Here is a 17,562-nt window from a genome sequence, read left to right on the forward strand (position 1 = left end):
CTCTTGGTGAGTCTGGCTACGATAAAATATAAAAAGTAAAGATTGCAGCTTATATATACCAGGGCTTTACAACTGTGCTTAGTGAGTTTAAGATGCACTTAAAACTTCAGCTTTAGTTTAATGTTAAAAATATATTGTTTTAAACTTTGTGTTTTAAAAAGATGTTTACAAAGAGCATACTTAAAATGGCTTTTCCTCATAAATTTGATACTAAAATATCTTAATTTCTTTTAAAAAATTTAAATATCTTAATTTAATTTAATTTAACTATCTTAAAGAAATTTCTCTCTCTCCTTTCCCCTTCCCCTCTCCCTGCCTCCCTCCTGCCCAGGTTCGAATGGCTTTAAAAAAGGCCGAAAAAGAATTTGAACTCAGAAGCAGCTGGTCTGTTCCAGATGCACTTCAAAAATGGCTTCAGTTAACACATGAAGTGGAAGTTCAGTACTACAATATTAAAAGACAAAATGCTGAAATGCAATTAGCTATTGCTAAGGATGAGGTACTCTATTGTATTTCAAAACTTACTAAATTTCTAGAAGGATTAACCAATTGGGATACAAAAGTGTGAATAAAACTTTGTTATTGCAGAATCTTTTCTTGAATTCAAGCTTATTGCATAAATTGGCACTCATAATCACAGGTTATATAGTAAAATTACTTTATTTAGAGAAGTATATACCTTTCAGAATGACCTCAGTGTCATTTAAAAATCATCTCTATTGTTATTATCATAAATGTTTTATACAGAGCTTTTCTCCTCCAGGTTGCTGCTTCATATGTGATTCAGGTTAGTAGTTACTAGAAATTAATGTCTGACTTTATTAAATTGTGTGAAATAAGATTGTCTTAATCTGATTTCTAGCAAAAAAAAAAAAAAAGCTCAGTTCATTCACTAACACCTCCATTGCAGTAGGATACAATGTCATTCTGTTAGTTTTAGTAGAAAAATTCTCTAGAACAAAGTTTTGAATTGTCGATTTGCTTAGGAAAGCATGCTTTTTTCCCCCTCATCTGTTTTCTCTTTTGGAAAATAGGACTATATGTTGCCTAATAATTCTCCATTGATTTTGCGATTATTAATATATTCAAAACAAAATAAACTACATTAGTATATGTGTGTTTTTCCCCAAACCTAGCCTTGTTTTTCTTCCCTTTGGTTTCCAGGCAGAGAAAATTAAAAAGAAGAGAAGCACAGTTTTTGGGACTCTGCATGTTGCACATAGCTCCTCCCTAGATGAGGTAGACCACAAAATACTGGAGGCAAAGTAAGAATGTTATTTTAGCTATTTGTTTATTTCCGTTGCGTCGAAATGTGTAATTTATGGACGATTTATATTTTAATTTGTTATTTTATCATATATAATTACATAATTTATACTAATTCTAAGAGTATGTAATTTCTTCTTGAAATTAGTTAATTGCCATGATCTGCTCATGTAGTTGCCTTTTTCCAGTACCATATTAAAGACTCTTTGAAACAACAAGCAATTTACTTCCTATATTGGCTTTTCCAGGAAAGCTCTCTCTGAGTTAACAACTTGTTTACGAGAACGACTTTTTCGCTGGCAACAGATTGAGAAGATCTGCGGCTTTCAGATAGCCCATAACTCCGGACTCCCCAGCCTGACCTCTTCCCTTTACTCTGATCATAGCTGGGTAGTGATGCCCAGAGTCTCCATTCCACCCTATCCAATTGCTGGAGGAGTTGATGACTTAGATGAAGATACACCTCCAATAGTGTCACAGTTTCCTGGTAAGTTGTGGGTTCAAAAAAGAGAGTACAGTTTTTAAAATAACTTTATGCCATGCCCTTTGTAGATCATTTACTTTGAAATCTGTGATAAATTTTTTTTTTCATTCTTTATTTTCTCTTTTTGTTGTTAATAACTTGTGTTTACTATTTGAGAATACTATAGGAGTGTGTGTATATATTTACGTTTATATTTTACACATATGTGGTAACACGCACATCGTACATGCCAGACCATTTGCACGAATGAAGTGCTGGGCTTTGAGGAAAATCATTCCTTCAAATGACAGCTTAATCTAAACAATAAAAAGCAAAAATCAGGAGGAGACCTTGGAAACCTGAATTCCAGTCTGAGCTCTGTCACTGACTCTCCAGCTGTGATTTATTTTAAATTGAGTTGTCAGTCCCATTAGGCATGTTTTTTAATATTTTGTTTTGATTTTTTCAATTGTTTTTTTTTTTTTTATTGAAAGAGTATCAACTGTCTTAACTCATGAAGCATCAAATTGATTTTTCTTTATACAAAATTTAGCTGTCTATTTTAGAAAATCTTGTATATTTTTTTGATGCTAGAAGGTGGAGCTCCTCCCAAAGGTGGTTTTAACATGTGCAGTTCCCATTATGTCCCTTTGTTATGCTCTATTCTTTGAAAATTTTTATATCGTAGAGTACACATTTTGTTAGGAAATGGAAATTTAACTATTTTAGATTTTTTAAATAAATTTCAGGATTTATTAATAAATATTTGGAATTTTTATAAAGTTATGGTTTGATTTTAAAATTATGTATTTCATATATTAGAAATCATTCAAGCAATTCTTTATCCTTATTATTCCCGAACCAATTCATTTTCCCAATCTTTCTGACCTTTTTGAACAGTTTGGATTGAACAGGATTCCAGGGAATGGAGAGTAGAATTTAATCATTGATTGATTAGTTGAAAACTTATGTGGAAATTTTAGTCTTTGAGACAAATCATGATGTATGAGCATTTTCCAGATTGAATTTTTCTATTTAAATGTTACAGTTTTTATGAAGTTATGATTTCGAAAGGGTTCTAATTTTTAAAATAATTTTATGAAATAATGCTCTAAGTTTGCAAGTAAACAATCAGTGACTGTGTGATTTTGTTCATTTCTGTGGTGATAATTCCCTGATTTAATGACAGGCAAATAATGCAAGCATTACGGGGAGGCAATAAACTTGTGAGAGGACAGACCGTAAATGTCCCAGGTCCTGGAGGTGTGTGGCTGCACTTTTTTCACTGGTCCCACACTTCGGGATAGTGATGGCTGCAAAGTTATATCTAGATAGGGGCCAGCTCTACTGTTTGAACTATGTCAGCTCGTGTCTGTTTGAATTATGTGCCTAAGCTTGCCAAATGCAACACTGATTCATAAGTGTATAATTTTGTTTGAAAACTATAGCTTTTTAAAGTTGCAATTCCTCCTCACAGTACATAACTATTCAATGTCAGAAGTGTGCGTGAAGGTGTATTCCGTAAATCAACTAGATTATTTCTTTGTTGTTGTTTTTTTAATAACTGATTTTGGGGGAAGATATCCATATGTGCATTAATACACTTAGCAATAAATGTGAATAATTATCTTAAGTTTTCAGTGATTGCGATATAGAGAGAAATTTGAACTTTTAAGTAGGAAAAAAGTACAAGAGTTGATTTTAGATTTAGTATGCTGTTTTAGAAATGCTGAGATCAAATTTTTTATCTCTGAAAAATAACTCAACTCATGTCAAAGATTATATTTTAGAGCTCTGCCTCCACCCAGTGGCACAACAGTAATACTCTACTCTGCTTAGTTATAAAAGCATAATCTCTGAACCTGATAAACAAGAATCTCTTGGCAGTAGGGTGAGGGTCTAGGATAGGATGAAGGCTCTTCATTATATACCCTCCTGAACAGTTTTAAATATGTACCATGGGTATGGAAATTATTTAAGTGTGAAATAATGACAAGGAAACATACTGGTAGCATATTAAGAATAAAGTTACAGATTCTAAAATTATACATACACAGTATAATATCGTCTCTTTTAAAATTATGTGTAATGGAAAAAGAGAAAATATCAAAGGTTCTTTCTTGGTAGAACAGATGATATATTTTTTTCCCATTAGTACTTTTATAGTACTGCTAAATATTCGTGGTGGGAATGTAGTAGCAATTTATGTACCTAAAAATCCTGGAAATAATATGCCTACTTACTATAAAGGTAAATAGATTTTAAGATTTTGCTTCACTCGTTTCTCTGTTTCTCTGAAAGAAACCATTACAGATACACCTCAGCCACATTGCCTCCTCTTTCTACTCGTTTAAAATTGTTTATCATTCTAAAGCCTGGGTTTGATTTGAGTATGCTGATCATGAATACAGAAAAAGAATTCTCTTATGAGAGTCCCGGATTTTTTTGTGTGGACAGTAATAATGAGTTTTTTTTCCCCCCAGTCCTTATGCTTTTCCCTATTTTATTGTCCAATCTAAGACTTTCAGTAAAATGTTAAATAAAAGCGGAGATTGTAGGTAATAGTGATTGCCATTTCTGACTTTAAAGAGAATGCTTCCAATAGTTTATCATGAAGTATGATTCTTTTTTGCTCTGTGATTTTTGGTAGGTTACTTTTGAGTTAAGGAAATTAATTTTATTAAGTGATTTTTTTTAAAATCAGTGGATTTGTTTTACCAACTTCTTTTTCTGCATAATTCGAAGTGATCACTCACTTGATTTCTCTTTATTCTGTTGAATTTTAATCTATATAATACATTTTCTTAAACATCAGTGAAACTATTTTATTACAGTGTACTGTGTTTCTAATAAACTGCATTTCGTTTGCCATATTTTTTAGAGTTTTTACATCTTTAATCATACACTTGGTTAGCAAATAATTTTCTTTCATGACGCTCTTTGTGTGATTTTTGGTATCAAGGTTATACTAGTATTACAGACTAAGTCAAGGAATTCCCCTTATTCTTCCATTCTATTCTTTTCTACTCTTAGAGGCAGTGCAGAGTAGTGGTAAAGGATGTGGGCTCTGGAACAAGTTCACTTGCGTTCGAGTTCTTACTTTACCATGTTTCATGTATCTCACTTCCCCCTGCCCCCCCCCCCCCACCTTATAGATTAACTTCTAGTATTTTGTTTTGAATTTAAAACATTAATTATTTTTTATTTATGTAACCTTGCAGGAGGCACTCTCTCTGAGTCTCCGCTTCCTCATATATAAAATATAATCCATCTTCTGTGGTTATTTTATAATTTAAATAATTCCTATAAAACACTTAGTACAGAGCTTGGCCCATAATAATCCCCAATAAATGTTTTGGATTTTTATTTTATACTATGAAATAGTGTAAGATACATATTATTTGTTCTTTGAAGATTTTGAAGAAATTACCTATAAATTGAGCTTGATGTGTGTGTGCGTGTATGTTTGGCAGGAGGTAAGGGGATAGATATTTTAAACTATTGATTCAGTCTTTTATAATGGATAAAAGTCAAGATTTGTTAAGTTATATGTTTCTAATATATTGTTTTATCTGAGTTTTAAAGTTTGTTACCTTAAAGTTGTCCATAGTATTTTATGATTAAAAAAACCCCCTCACTTATAGCCTTAAATCTTTCCCTTTTCCCTCCTTTGATTAATCTAGCCTAATTTGTCTATTTTATGTCACTCTTTTATTCCTCAAAGAACTAACTATTGTTTTTGTTGATATTCTCTATTTCTGTTTTTTAACTTTTTTATTGGAATTTACTTTTTTGTTTTATTTAATATTTACACACCGCGCTTATGAATTTTTAGTCCTCCTTTTCTCTCTTAATATATGATTTTATGGCTATGAATTTTCCTCTAAAAACCACTTTATTGCCATCTCCTATTTTATAGTTTTCAATGAGCTTTTTTAAAGGATTTTTTTTTTTTTTAATATACCCTTTCGGTGAGGAATGCAGCCCATCTAAGCCTAGGCTTTTAGCTGAAACACTTACTTACAGTCGCTGTTCCTTACCTCACATGGGCCTTACGATGTCTTTTATATCACCAGGTGAAGACCCAAACTCTTCAATTACCGAGGCTGAGAACCTCCACAGTAGTCCCAGCATCACTCACAGACCTACTAGTTCTTATTCTGATTCTCTCTGTTTTTGCATCTGAGAATTTTGTCTTCTTGCTTTCAAACTCAGTTGTGCATTTTAAAAGTATTGTTATCATTTATTCAACATATTGAAGTGTTGGAGGGTATTTAACGTGTGTTGTTGGGGTGTTGGAAAATGGTGGTCGGGTAATCTTTGACCACCATATTACTAGAACCAAAAATCCATATATCACTTACTATTTTTGTTGGTGATAGCAAAGGGAAATACTTTATTACAAAACAAAATTTTATCTTCTCTGTCATAGGAATATAGTTTGCAAAATAGGGCCATATTAAATTGCTATGCTTCTGTATGTAATTATTGATATCAGAATGAAAATTATCTCAGAAATAAATGTTTATGTAGTGAACTTTAATGTTTTAGTTAACTACTTTTATAAATCGCAGGTGGAGTGGATGTCTGCCTTCATTGGGAAATAATAATAGCCTGAATGTATCATAAAATATATTCACATTATATAAAGGAAAGCTTTTTACAAGGTTAAAGTGCACTGCTTTTTAATCCTATGTGAGTTTTATGGTGTTATAATTGTATGTGGGCCTGTGTAGGTCACTTCAGGCAACAGGGAAGAAAGACCCTCAACTCCAAGTAATATAACTCTTATAGAGGGATTCACACATTTTTACAGGCAAAATGTGTGGCAATATATAAAAGAAGAAAATTTTTGGAAAAGATTATAGAGCTGTGAACAGTTTTTAGATGTGACCTATTTACTGATTCTCATCTTTGTTATATTCCTTGTTAGGTTATTTAGAATTTTCCTCACAAACAATTTGCTTCTTCTAAAAACTTCTTTATGAAATAGTTTTCCAACTCTGTAAGTAGTACTCATTTTTCCAAGCACTGAATCCTGATTCTGCTCAGCCCTTCTCATCATACCTGCAGTCATGACTGAACTTGACTGTATTTTACTGCATATTCCAAATAACCAGTGACTGATGAGCATGACTGCAGCGTATATTGAGAATCACGGGACTTAATTACCTGTAGCACACTGGACATATTCTTTTAGTATTTGTAGGATATTGTTTCTTTGGGAAAGTGGGAACATCAGACTAAAGATTTCTGTTTGAATCATTGTGATTCACTCAGTAAACATTTATTGTGCATCTACGTTTTGCCTGGCATTGTGCTAGTTGTTGAGATACAGTGTTAAAACATGATGCACAGTTATTGCCTTCATGGAATTTACAGTTTAATAGAGGACGGACAAGAGCAGTGTTTTGAGATAAGTTATGTGATGGGGAAATATGCTGTGGCATTGCCATGTGAGCACAAAAGAGCAAACACTGACCTCCAGCTTGGAGGGGTTGGGAAACTTCCTGGAGGAACTGTCATTTAAGCAGAGACCTAAAGAGAGAGGCCAAGGGAGAGATGGAGAAAGGTCGCATGGAGGCAAGAGAGAGAATTTTATATTTCTGGGAGCCACAAGAGGTAGTTTCTGTAACAGAGAAGAGGGACACTAGTTCCAGAATAGAGCCTACATAATAAATAGAGCGTTCTAAGCCATCCTAAAGCATTTGACTTTAATTCTAACAGTAATAGGAAGCCATTTCAGAGTTTAAAGCAATAAAAATGTCATTTCTTTTCCATTTGAGAGTGATCGTGCAATATGGAGAATAACTTGGAGGAGAAAGATTAGCTGTTAGACTGGTCCAGCATAATACAGTATGGTGGGGATGGAGGGAAGTGGACAGATTTGGAATTAAAAACACTTTATTGTTAACTAGATATGGATTTTGATGGAGGAAGAATCAAGAATGTCTGTGTTTCCAATTTAGCTAACTGGGTGGGTGCTATTACTGTTTGCCAAGATAAGGAGCACAAAAGGAATGGGTTTGGAAAGGAAAATGTTGAATGCAGTTTAAGGAGCTGTGGGGCATCCAAATGTCCAGTAGGTAGTTGGATGTAGGGTTATAAAGTTGAGGAAAAAGAGTAAAGCTGGAGTTACGGATTTGTGCTTCTGTATGTTGCAGTGATAATTGAGTCATGGAAATGAGTGACATTTCTTAACAGGTATACATGGAACAAGAATAGAACAAGGTCTAGAACAGAACTTTAAAGATGACCAACAATTAAGGGGCAGATAAAGGAGGTGAGAATGTGGCTAGAGAAGTCAAGGAAAGGACAAAGTAATAATCAATGTCAGGTGCTGGTTAGATGTCAAAGAAGGATTAAGATATTGAATTTAACAACAAGAAGGTAGATCACGACTTTGTTAAGAATAGTTGCAGCAAAATTATGTGTAAGCACTTTACAATTTCTTTGGTGAATGAGCGAAGATGAAGTAGTGGATAAAGTTACACAGATAATTCTTTTTCATAAAGGAGGAAAGATATGTCAGCTGAAAAACAGTCTGAAGGTGGAGGAGATTTGTTGTTGTTGTTATGGCTGTTATTTGTTTTTTGGGTTTACCCCCCACCCCCAACATTGATTTTTAAATGCTGATGGGAAATAGAAAGAAAAGATGAAAATAAATGCAGCAGAAGGGATTACCAGCAGAGGAAGGTCTTTGACTTGGAGTAAGAGAATAGGACACGTAAGCAGAACAGAATGTGTGAACTAGAAAGACAGAAACATGGTCGGAATCTAAATTGATGTGTTTATTTGTAATTTCAAAAGGAACAATGGCAAGACAAGGCATGAGAGTGGGTCATGGTGAAATAGAGTATAGGTGCATGGCTGGTGAGAAGAGATGAAAACCATAACTGGTTAAAGTGAGGGACAGGTTTTAAAGTGAGATTGGTCAAGTCGATGAAAGGTTGGATGGATTGGTAAGAGAGAGAATGACTGGGAAGTAACTAGTGAAGTGGACATGTGGAGTATTCACATGGCTCACTACGGTGAACTTCAAAGGAGTGCATTTCATGAAAGGGTGTAGGAGTGAGGGTTTACACACCGCGTCTGCGAGTGAGAAGGCCACCAACCCGAAGTTCTGATGCTGCAGTATAGGACGTGTGCAAGAATGCTCAGCCTCAGCTTGAGGAGGTGGTTCTCTGGAGAGCTGTGCCTCAATTGCGGCAAAGAAATGGAATGTCCTTTGAACAAAGACATTGAGCACGTGGGGGAAGTTTGTGTCCCACTGCACGGGTCTGCACTGAGACTGGTGATGGAAACAAGACGATCTAAGACTCCTGGTTAGTTCTGCAAAAATCGGCGGTCAAGAAACAAGTGGTAGTCTGACCTCTTCCCAGCTCACTTTGAAACTATGTGTGCAGCATTCGAATGACCTTCGATTTAAAACTTCTTGAAGTTAAAACAATTGCACTATCTCGAGATATCTGTTAAAAAATCCAATCTATTTTTTAATGATAATTTTCTTCTTTTAGTGTTAAAATTCATTTTACAACAAAGTACAGATTCCTCATGCTGTATTGATTTTTAAATTCAAGGATTTGTTATCTTTGCGTACATTTTTAAGTCTGTGGTTAGTAATGTCAAATTTTATACTAAAGCCTCATTTGTTTATGTTCATTTCTGTTTGTTGTTAGACCTGCTTTCATTTTTTGTTGCCTTTTATTTTTATTTCGCTCCTGAGAAACAATATTGGTGATGGAGGATGGTAGTAATCACACCGTTACTTACTTCGATAAAGGCAGATTAAATGGTGACATACCAGTAACATCAGTTATCTTTCGTGCGCATTTTTGGTGTGTATAAGAGGAGAGTTGGATTTTACGGGCTTCTTTATTTCTCTCCGTTCGGTTTTCAGGGACCATGGCTAAGCCCGCCGGATCGTTAGCCAGAAGCAGTAGCCTATGTCGCTCTCGCCGCAGCATCCTGCCGTCCTCGCCGCAGGCTCAGCGAGCCCAGCCCGCTCCACCTGCCCCTCACCTGCCGCCTCGGCAGCCCAGCCACCCCCAGCACACACAGCACGCGTTGCCTTCCCCCGATCCAGACATCCTCTCAGTGTCCAGTTGTCCTGCTCTTTATCGAAATGAAGAGGAAGAGGAGGCCATTTATTTTTCTGCTGAAAAGCAATGGTACTGGCAGTGAATGAGCTACAGTATACGTTGGGCTGGGTGTGGGAGTTGGGAGTGAGGGGTCGGAGTGGTCTGTCATGTTAGTTTTCCGTTGCTGCATTAGAAGTTACCGCAAACTTAGTGGCTTCAGGCAACACCCATTTACTAGCTCTCAGTTTTCATGCTAAAGTCCAAGCTTGGTGTGACTGGGTTCTCTGCTCAGGGTCTCATGAGGCTAAAATCAAGGTATTGGCTTGGCTTTGTTCTTACTTGCCTTTATATGAGAAACAAAACCAGAGGGAATGGGCTGGATGCTCTCCATGATCCATCCCATCTAGCTCTCTCATTTGATTCTTTAGTTGACATCATCATCAAATGTTTTTCATACATAATTGTTTCATCTACTAATGAAAGAACATTTTATGATCAACAAGTGATCATTATAGCCTATTCCTAAGGAGATAGTCCATGTTTTGTATTCTCATTGCAATTGGAGAACTTGATGCAGCTTTGCTTAGTAGTACTTTATGACTAGCTTTTTTTGTGTGACCTTTACAGTATCACTTCAGGCAGCAGCAGGATGGCTTCACTGACAAAACTAATGTCAGTTTGTGGAGATCAGTAGGCGAACCTTAGAGCTCAGCTGCCCAAGAGAAGTTTTTGCATTGACGAAAATGTTCACTCCTGATTTCAAATAGCAATGTCTGAAATTCACAGCGAGCTCATAAATATGAGTAGAGTTTGGATTCAGGAAACATTTCTCCCTCTCTGTTTTCAGTATCTTAAGTATTGAACCACCAGAATCCTTCCAAAGTAATGACATTTCATACTTAACTGGTCATTTAGGTTCAATGCATTATGCACACATATGTTCATTTAAACCTCATCTTGAGTTAAGTCTTCTTATACATGGATTCAACTCATATGAATTCAGCTACATGTCGCTGTGGGGAAAAAAGAGAAATAGAAAAATACCATAAATGGTATACATAATTAAATTCAACATTCCGAAGAATATATGCTCTAGAAAAAATGGGAGTTTTTTTTTTTTCTAGCTGTACTATACCTACACTCCAAAAATTATGAAGAAGCAACACTTCAGAGTGTTATTTGTTTTGGAAATAGAATGTTAGAACTGAAGTAATGTTAGAGATTAATCAAATTCTCTTCCTCGACCAGACAGGGAAGTTGAAACCTGGTTAAACTAAGTGGTTTGCCCAAGGCCATGCAGCCGATTATGCAAGGCCGGGACAGTGTTCCTAACCTAGATCAGTGTTCTTCTCACGTGTTATTTAGACCTGCGGACTAGTTTTTGGATTATTTTTAACTTAGCTTAGAATTATTTCACATAGAAAGTAATAGAATTTTAACTAAGACAGCTTTTGGCTTGGGAGCAGTGGTATATGCTATTTGACTAATGGACATTGGCTCCAAAAAGAAGCCCAGCAGGGAATCCCTACCAGTGACTGAATTTTGAGTCATTTCTTCCCATCTGAACTGTTTCTTGCCCTCTGTGAGCACTAGCCATTTTCACCTTTTAAAAGCATTTGAAAATTAGGTAGCACATGTAACTGTGTTATATGAAAGCATTATTTAAGTCTTGATTTGCCCAAGGGATTTTCTTCCTTCTGAGAGCTTGTAGTTTAAAAAAGATGATCTTCACATACTTGTGCGAGGAAAGCACAAGAAATGACTAAATGACATTCAGAAATCTAATATATATCTAAAATACAGAATCAACAGAATACATGTCAAAAGTAATGAATATGCATATCATCATGAATAATTATAATCATAGGTCATCCAAGGTGAGTGATCATTCAGTTCATTCATTCTATGAATGTGAATTTATTCTGCTGTGTGCTATGCACTTGTTAATAATAACTTGAACTGCCAAGAGAAGTACAACAAGGTCCTGGCCTAGGTCTAGCTGATAGATAATGATCACGTCTGTTTTTGCCTTTCTAGTCTGTCTTCAGCTCTTTTCCTTCTCCCACCAAATTTTCCACTATGTTCGTGAGTCTGTTTTTGATTAGTTTTTTTTTGTTTCTTAGATTCCTCATATAAGTGAAATCATATGGTATTTTTCTTTCTCTGTCTGACTTATTTTCCTCAGCATAATAACCTCCAGGTCCATCCATGTCATTGCTACTGGTAGGATTTCATTTTTTCGAATGGCCGAGTAATATTCCATTGTTTATATGAACCGTAATTTCTTTATCCAATCATCTGTTGATGGGCATTTAGGTTGCTTCCATATCTTGGCTATTGTAAATTGCTCTTCCATGAATATTGGGGTGCATAGATCTTTACGAATTATTGTTTTGATTTTCTTTGGATAAATACCCAGAAGTGTAATTTCTAGGTCAAAAGATATATTCGTTTTTAGTTTTTTGAGAAACCTTCATACTGTTTTCCATAATGGCTATACCAATTTGCAGTCCCACCAACAATATATGAGGGTTCCCTTTTCTCTGCATTCTCGCCAACACTTGTTGTTTTTTGATTTATTGATGATAGCCATTCTGACAGGTGTGAGGTGATATCTCATTGCAGTTTTAATTTGCATTTCTCTGATGGTTAGGAGCCTCGAGCATCTTTTCATATGTCTATTAGCCGTCTGTATTTCCTCTTTGGAGAAGTATCTGTTCAGGTCTTCTGCCCATTTTTTAATTGGATTGTTTGGGTTTTTTTCGTTGTCGAGTTGTATAAGTTCTTTATATATTTTGTACTTTTTATTTAAAAAAATTTTTTTTCACATCGTGAACAATATTTGTCAGGCACAGTACATACAAAACAAGACATGATCTCTATTCCTCAAGATTTCTTTTTTCCCCGCCACTACCTTCTTTCCTTCCCTGCTTCCTTCCATTTATTTATTACATATTTATTGAGTACCCACTCTGAGCTTGCCACTATTCCAGTGCAGAAAATACATTAAGACTCCCTGTCCTTTCTTCTAGGGAAACTATAAACAAGTTAATATAAAACATCATTTTAGGTAGTGTAAGTACTGGGGTGCTAAACAAAGATAGAAAAAAGGAAAAAAGTGCTGATTTAGGTGGGATGGTCAGGGGTGGCATCTCTGGAGAGAGCTTTTGAGCAGTGAGCTAAACGACACGGAGACGGAAGCCATGTAGAGATGGAAGGGAAGAGAGATTGTGAAGCAGAGGAAACGGCAAGCGCTGAGGCCCCAAGGGGGTCACAAAATTGGCACCTAAGAGGGACCAGGAGGGGACAGCGGTCGCACGAGGCAGCAGGGGTAGTGCTCCCGTGCAGTGGGAGGGACAGCTGTGGGCCTGATCACACAGGGCTCTGTGACTCCAGCACAGGCTGGATTTTAGCCCGAGTGTGAGAGGAAGCATTGCAGGTTCTGAGAAAGGGAGCGTCCGCTGTGATTGAGTTTTTAAAAATCACTTTAAAGGCTGTATCGAGAAGTAATAAGAGGGAGGAACAAGAACAGAAGCAGGGAGACCAGTCAGGAAGCTGCCGCCATCCCTGAGGTGCCGTCGTGGTGGTTCAGGAGGACGGATGGCAGCGGTGGGGGTGAGGCGCGATGTCCGCTTGGAAGGAGCAGCTGACAGCATCCGCTGTGTGTTGGCTTCGGTGCTGCGGGCTCTGTTTTTCCACTTCTCTTTATTTCACTTCTCTTGCTGTGGAGAAAGGGAGGAATAGCACAAAGGAATAAACCAGTGAGAATTTGTCGAATGTCTCTTTCTTAAAAAATAGCATTATGTCGTTGCCTTTCGCCTCCCATTCATTTCCCTACCCTATTATACCTCAAGTCCCTTCCCCCTTTATTTAAATTTAGGAAAACTTCTGTTTTCACTTTTAGTATATTTATTCCTTTCTTCCTGAGGAAGTTCTGTCTCATCAATTTAATGACTCAAAAAATTAAGGGGAGAAGCAGTGACTGAAATTCATGTTTTCAAATACATAATGTCAACTGTGATTTAGGAAGAAAAATACTATTGAGACAAAACACAAAAGTCACTGAAATAATAAAAATCTAAAATTTAAACATTTTCATTTCTCTGACAATTGAAGAAGGTATAACATAATGTTTCTTTGATTGGAAGATTTCATTATTATAGTTTGTTAAAAATTAAACACTAAGTTTGATAAGTTATATTTTTTTAAAGTTGTAATTTTCTAATTTCGTTGAAGTGGGTATAAATTTTAGCATTTCCCTTTTTTACAGTTTGATAGGTAAAATGATAAAAGTTGTTTTAATTAGAATTAGAGTGTCTACTTGTACTCTTAAAGTATTGATTTAAAATTTTACCTTTGCTCTGCCTCATCCAGGGAAGTGCCAGACACAGCTTCAGAATGTGACTCCTTAAATTCTTCCATTGGAAGGAAACAGTCTCCTCCTTCAAGCCTGGAGATATACCAAACATTGTCTCCTCGAAAGATATCAAGAGATGAGCTCTCTTTAGAAGATTCCTCCAGAGGAGATTCGCCCGTCACTGCAGACCTCTCTCGGGGCTCTCCTGACTGTGGAGGTCTGACGGAAACTAAGAGCATGATCTTCAGTCCTGCAAGCAAAGTGTACAATGGCATCTTGGAGAAGTCCTGTAGCATGAACCAGCTTTCCAGCGGGATCCCGGTGCCTAAGCCTCGCCACCCGTCCTGTTCCTCAGCTGGCAACGACAGTAAGCGGGTTCAGGAAGCCCTACACGTTGCCAGGATAAGCAGCATCCCACACGACCTTTGTCATAATGGAGAGAAAAGCAAAAAGCCATCGAAACTCAAAAGCCTTTTTAAGAAGAAATCTAAGTGAACTGGCCGACTTGATGGAGTTCCATCCAAGTGGCATCTCTGAACTTTCACCCGCCCCCCCACCCCCCGACCTTCCACTCTCCTTTTTTTTTTGTTTAATTTTAGGAATGTAACTCCATTGGGGCTTTCCAGACTGGATGCCATAGTGGAAGGTCCTAAGGGCAACTGTTCGCTGTCTGCTTATTTAAATGACTATATAATCAATTGGTCAAGCCAGTTATTACTGAAAAATCATTAAGAGATGAGACAGTTTACAGTCCTTTCTGCCTATTTATTTCTGCTTGGTTATTAGTGATGTATATACAACGTTTTGTTGAAAGCCACTATGGACTTACAAGCTTTAATGGACTAGTAAGCCAGCATGGGCTTGCAAAAATTTCTTGTTTACCAGAGCATCTTCTTATCTTTCCACAAAGCTATTTACATCCTGGACTAAATAAAAGAAGTAAAACTAATTGCACTACTGTTTTCCAGACTGGAAAAAAAAAATCTGCAAGTGAAACTGTATAAAGTTTATAAAATGACTGGATAGGGGACTGTTTTCACTTTTAGATCAAATGGGTTTTTAAGTAGAACCTAGGGTTTCTAATTGACCTGATTTCTGGAAATGAAAACCCACGCTTTTATTATGGGAAGCTTCTTTAAATGCATTTAATATTATAAAGTTCCAAGTCCTGCTGTAAAGATCATGTTGTTTTGTTTTTCCCAGGGCTTTCACTGTGATTTACTGCACCGCAGGCTGTATGATAAATATCAGTAATTTGAAGAGAGAAGGTTCTTGATTCCTTACGCAAGTGGAAGTTAAAACTTGATCAGAGGACTTAAAACATTCACAAGCTTAAACTAAGGTGGGGGGATGTCGAGATTCAGACACTTGTTTACAGACTTTAACTGCAAAGGATTTATGGTTTGTGAAAAATTTGTACTGTGGAAAAGATAATAAATTGGAGATATTATTGTGTGGGGCTGTGCTGAGTTTTGTTGAAACACTCCACTAAGAACACTACATGTTTTCTGGAGAGCTGTGTAAGCTATCTTGTTGCTTAATTGCAATATAAGATATAGTGATGTTTTGGAAGTACATTGTCAACAAATTTCTTTCTATTTTATATTGTTTGTCATATTTTTATGTAGTTCAAAATGTTTAAATGTTCTAATATCAAGATTAACAAATATAAATTTATGGTGCATTTAGATTGTGTTGTATTAATTTGTAGTTTTGGGGTTAATTAAACTGATAGGTTGTTTTAAGGGCAGTTTTTACTGTGAAGATGGTTATGTAGAGCAACAAAGCACACTAATATCTGGGAAACTGTACATAAACAACTTCTTTTAAAAATTCAGCCATAAATAATCTGGATAAGGCAGTGTGGATGGATGTTTGGGTGAACAACTGATGCATGTTAGCTGGAATGATTTTTTAGCATCGTGACCAAAACACGTAACATCCAACCCAGTCCTGTTTGGATGAAAATGCTGATTGGTAAACAGGAAATTTATTTGAGATTTTCTCCAAGAAACACTGTATTAATGATATGAATAGTTTCCTGAAGTCTCTTGTAAATCGATCGTTTATTCTTTTTTAATACTCTTGTTAAAAACTGAAGGTCTTAAATGATATTTATATACACAGCTACTTATGTTTTTAATAGTGCTCTAAGGGCAAAAATTGATAGACTGAAATGAACATAGCATTTTAGACCAGCGGTCCCCAACCTTTGTGGTACGAGGGACCAGTGCTCCTATGAGAATCTCTGATGGTCTGAGGTGGAGCTGAGGCGGTGATGCTAGCGCCGGGGAGCGGCTGCAAATGCAGATGAAGCATCACAGGCTTGTCCCGCTCACCTCCTGCTGTGTGGCCCGGTTCCTAAAAGGCCATGGGCCAGTATGGGTCCCCAGCCTGGGGGTTGGGACCCATGTTTTAGACTAATTAATTATAAGGTTAAGAAAATCTGAAAGGTCAATTGCTGAGGAACAGAGGCTCTTAAAGCTGTTTACTAAGGGGAAAAGTTGGGTGTCAAGAGTTGAAAAGCGTCTGGAAAGTTTCTTCAGAGTGAAGGGACTACCTTATCTTTTTTCTCCTTACGACCAGATAGGAGTTCTTCCCTTTGAAGACTGCAGAAGGGATGAGAACTTTATAGGTTGCTGGATAGAAAAGGTGAAAGCTGCTGGAGCATGGATGAAGCTGGGAGGAGGAATGGCTGTAGGAGCTCCAGCAAGCCTGCTCTTTGTCTAAGGTTAGAAGGAAATTCTGGATCGGAACCACTTAGCTGCTGGAACTTGGGGTGGGGTGTGGGCGAGGCTGGCCTGAGTACAGTGTGTGCCGTCTTAAGTCAGGGGATGCATTATTTCTGCTGAATTTCACACACTCATTTATAAACATTCAACCAAGGGATACTTACTGCTTTATGCTTCTTATAATATTTACTTTGCATTAGTACAATGCTCTGTATTTGTAAATTCAACAGAAAATAATTGAGTTTTGGAAAACCATGTCATTTTTGTATTACATCATTTACATGTGAAGAATTGGGCATTCATATAACTTTTTTAAATTACCCATTCATTATTCTGTTTTACCCTCATAAAACCATGGTGTTTTCCTGATTTTTGAAGCAATACCTTCTTTCCTATAAAAAACAATTCATGAAAGCAAAGTATAAAGAAGAAAAACAACAAGCAGGTCAAATTCTACTGCTTATATAATTGCTTTTAGTATTTTAGTATGTTTCCTGCTAGATTTTTTTTCTATATATTGATACTATAATTTATTTCAGGCCTTTTCACTTAATATAAACACTTTGTAATAGCTGTGTGGTTGCTTGTTCTAAGTTGTTTACCGGAGAGAAACAGCATTTGAGCAATCTCAAATAAGCCCTCATAATACTGATCAAAGACTGT

At 36.4% G+C, this 17,562-nt stretch overlaps 1 protein-coding gene across 5 annotated transcripts in view; it reads left to right on the forward strand.

Annotated features, from left to right (window-relative positions):
- STIM2 (stromal interaction molecule 2) overlaps positions 1-15,912 on the forward strand; it is a 120,480-nt gene extending 104,568 nt beyond the window's left edge. For 2 of the 5 annotated variants that reach the window (XM_036227577.1, XM_036227576.1), the window contains exons 8-13: positions 332-499; positions 764-787; positions 1,165-1,265; positions 1,515-1,753; positions 9,630-9,900; positions 14,185-15,912. In XM_036227577.1, coding sequence (XP_036083470.1) covers positions 332-499; positions 764-787; positions 1,165-1,265; positions 1,515-1,753; positions 9,630-9,900; positions 14,185-14,662 — 1,281 coding nt within the window. In that variant the 3' untranslated portion in view covers positions 14,663-15,912. The remainder of the gene's footprint in view (positions 1-331; positions 500-763; positions 788-1,164; positions 1,266-1,514; positions 1,754-9,629; positions 9,901-14,184) is intronic. The other 3 variants (XM_016164954.2, XM_016164955.2, XM_036227578.1) reach the window with 3 other exon arrangements.
- The last annotated feature ends 1,650 nt before the right edge of the window (positions 15,913-17,562 follow it).

Source organism: Rousettus aegyptiacus, unplaced genomic scaffold (assembly GCF_014176215.1).
Source record: "Rousettus aegyptiacus isolate mRouAeg1 unplaced genomic scaffold, mRouAeg1.p scaffold_m13_p_10, whole genome shotgun sequence".
NCBI classification, from domain to species: domain Eukaryota; kingdom Metazoa; phylum Chordata; class Mammalia; order Chiroptera; family Pteropodidae; genus Rousettus; species Rousettus aegyptiacus.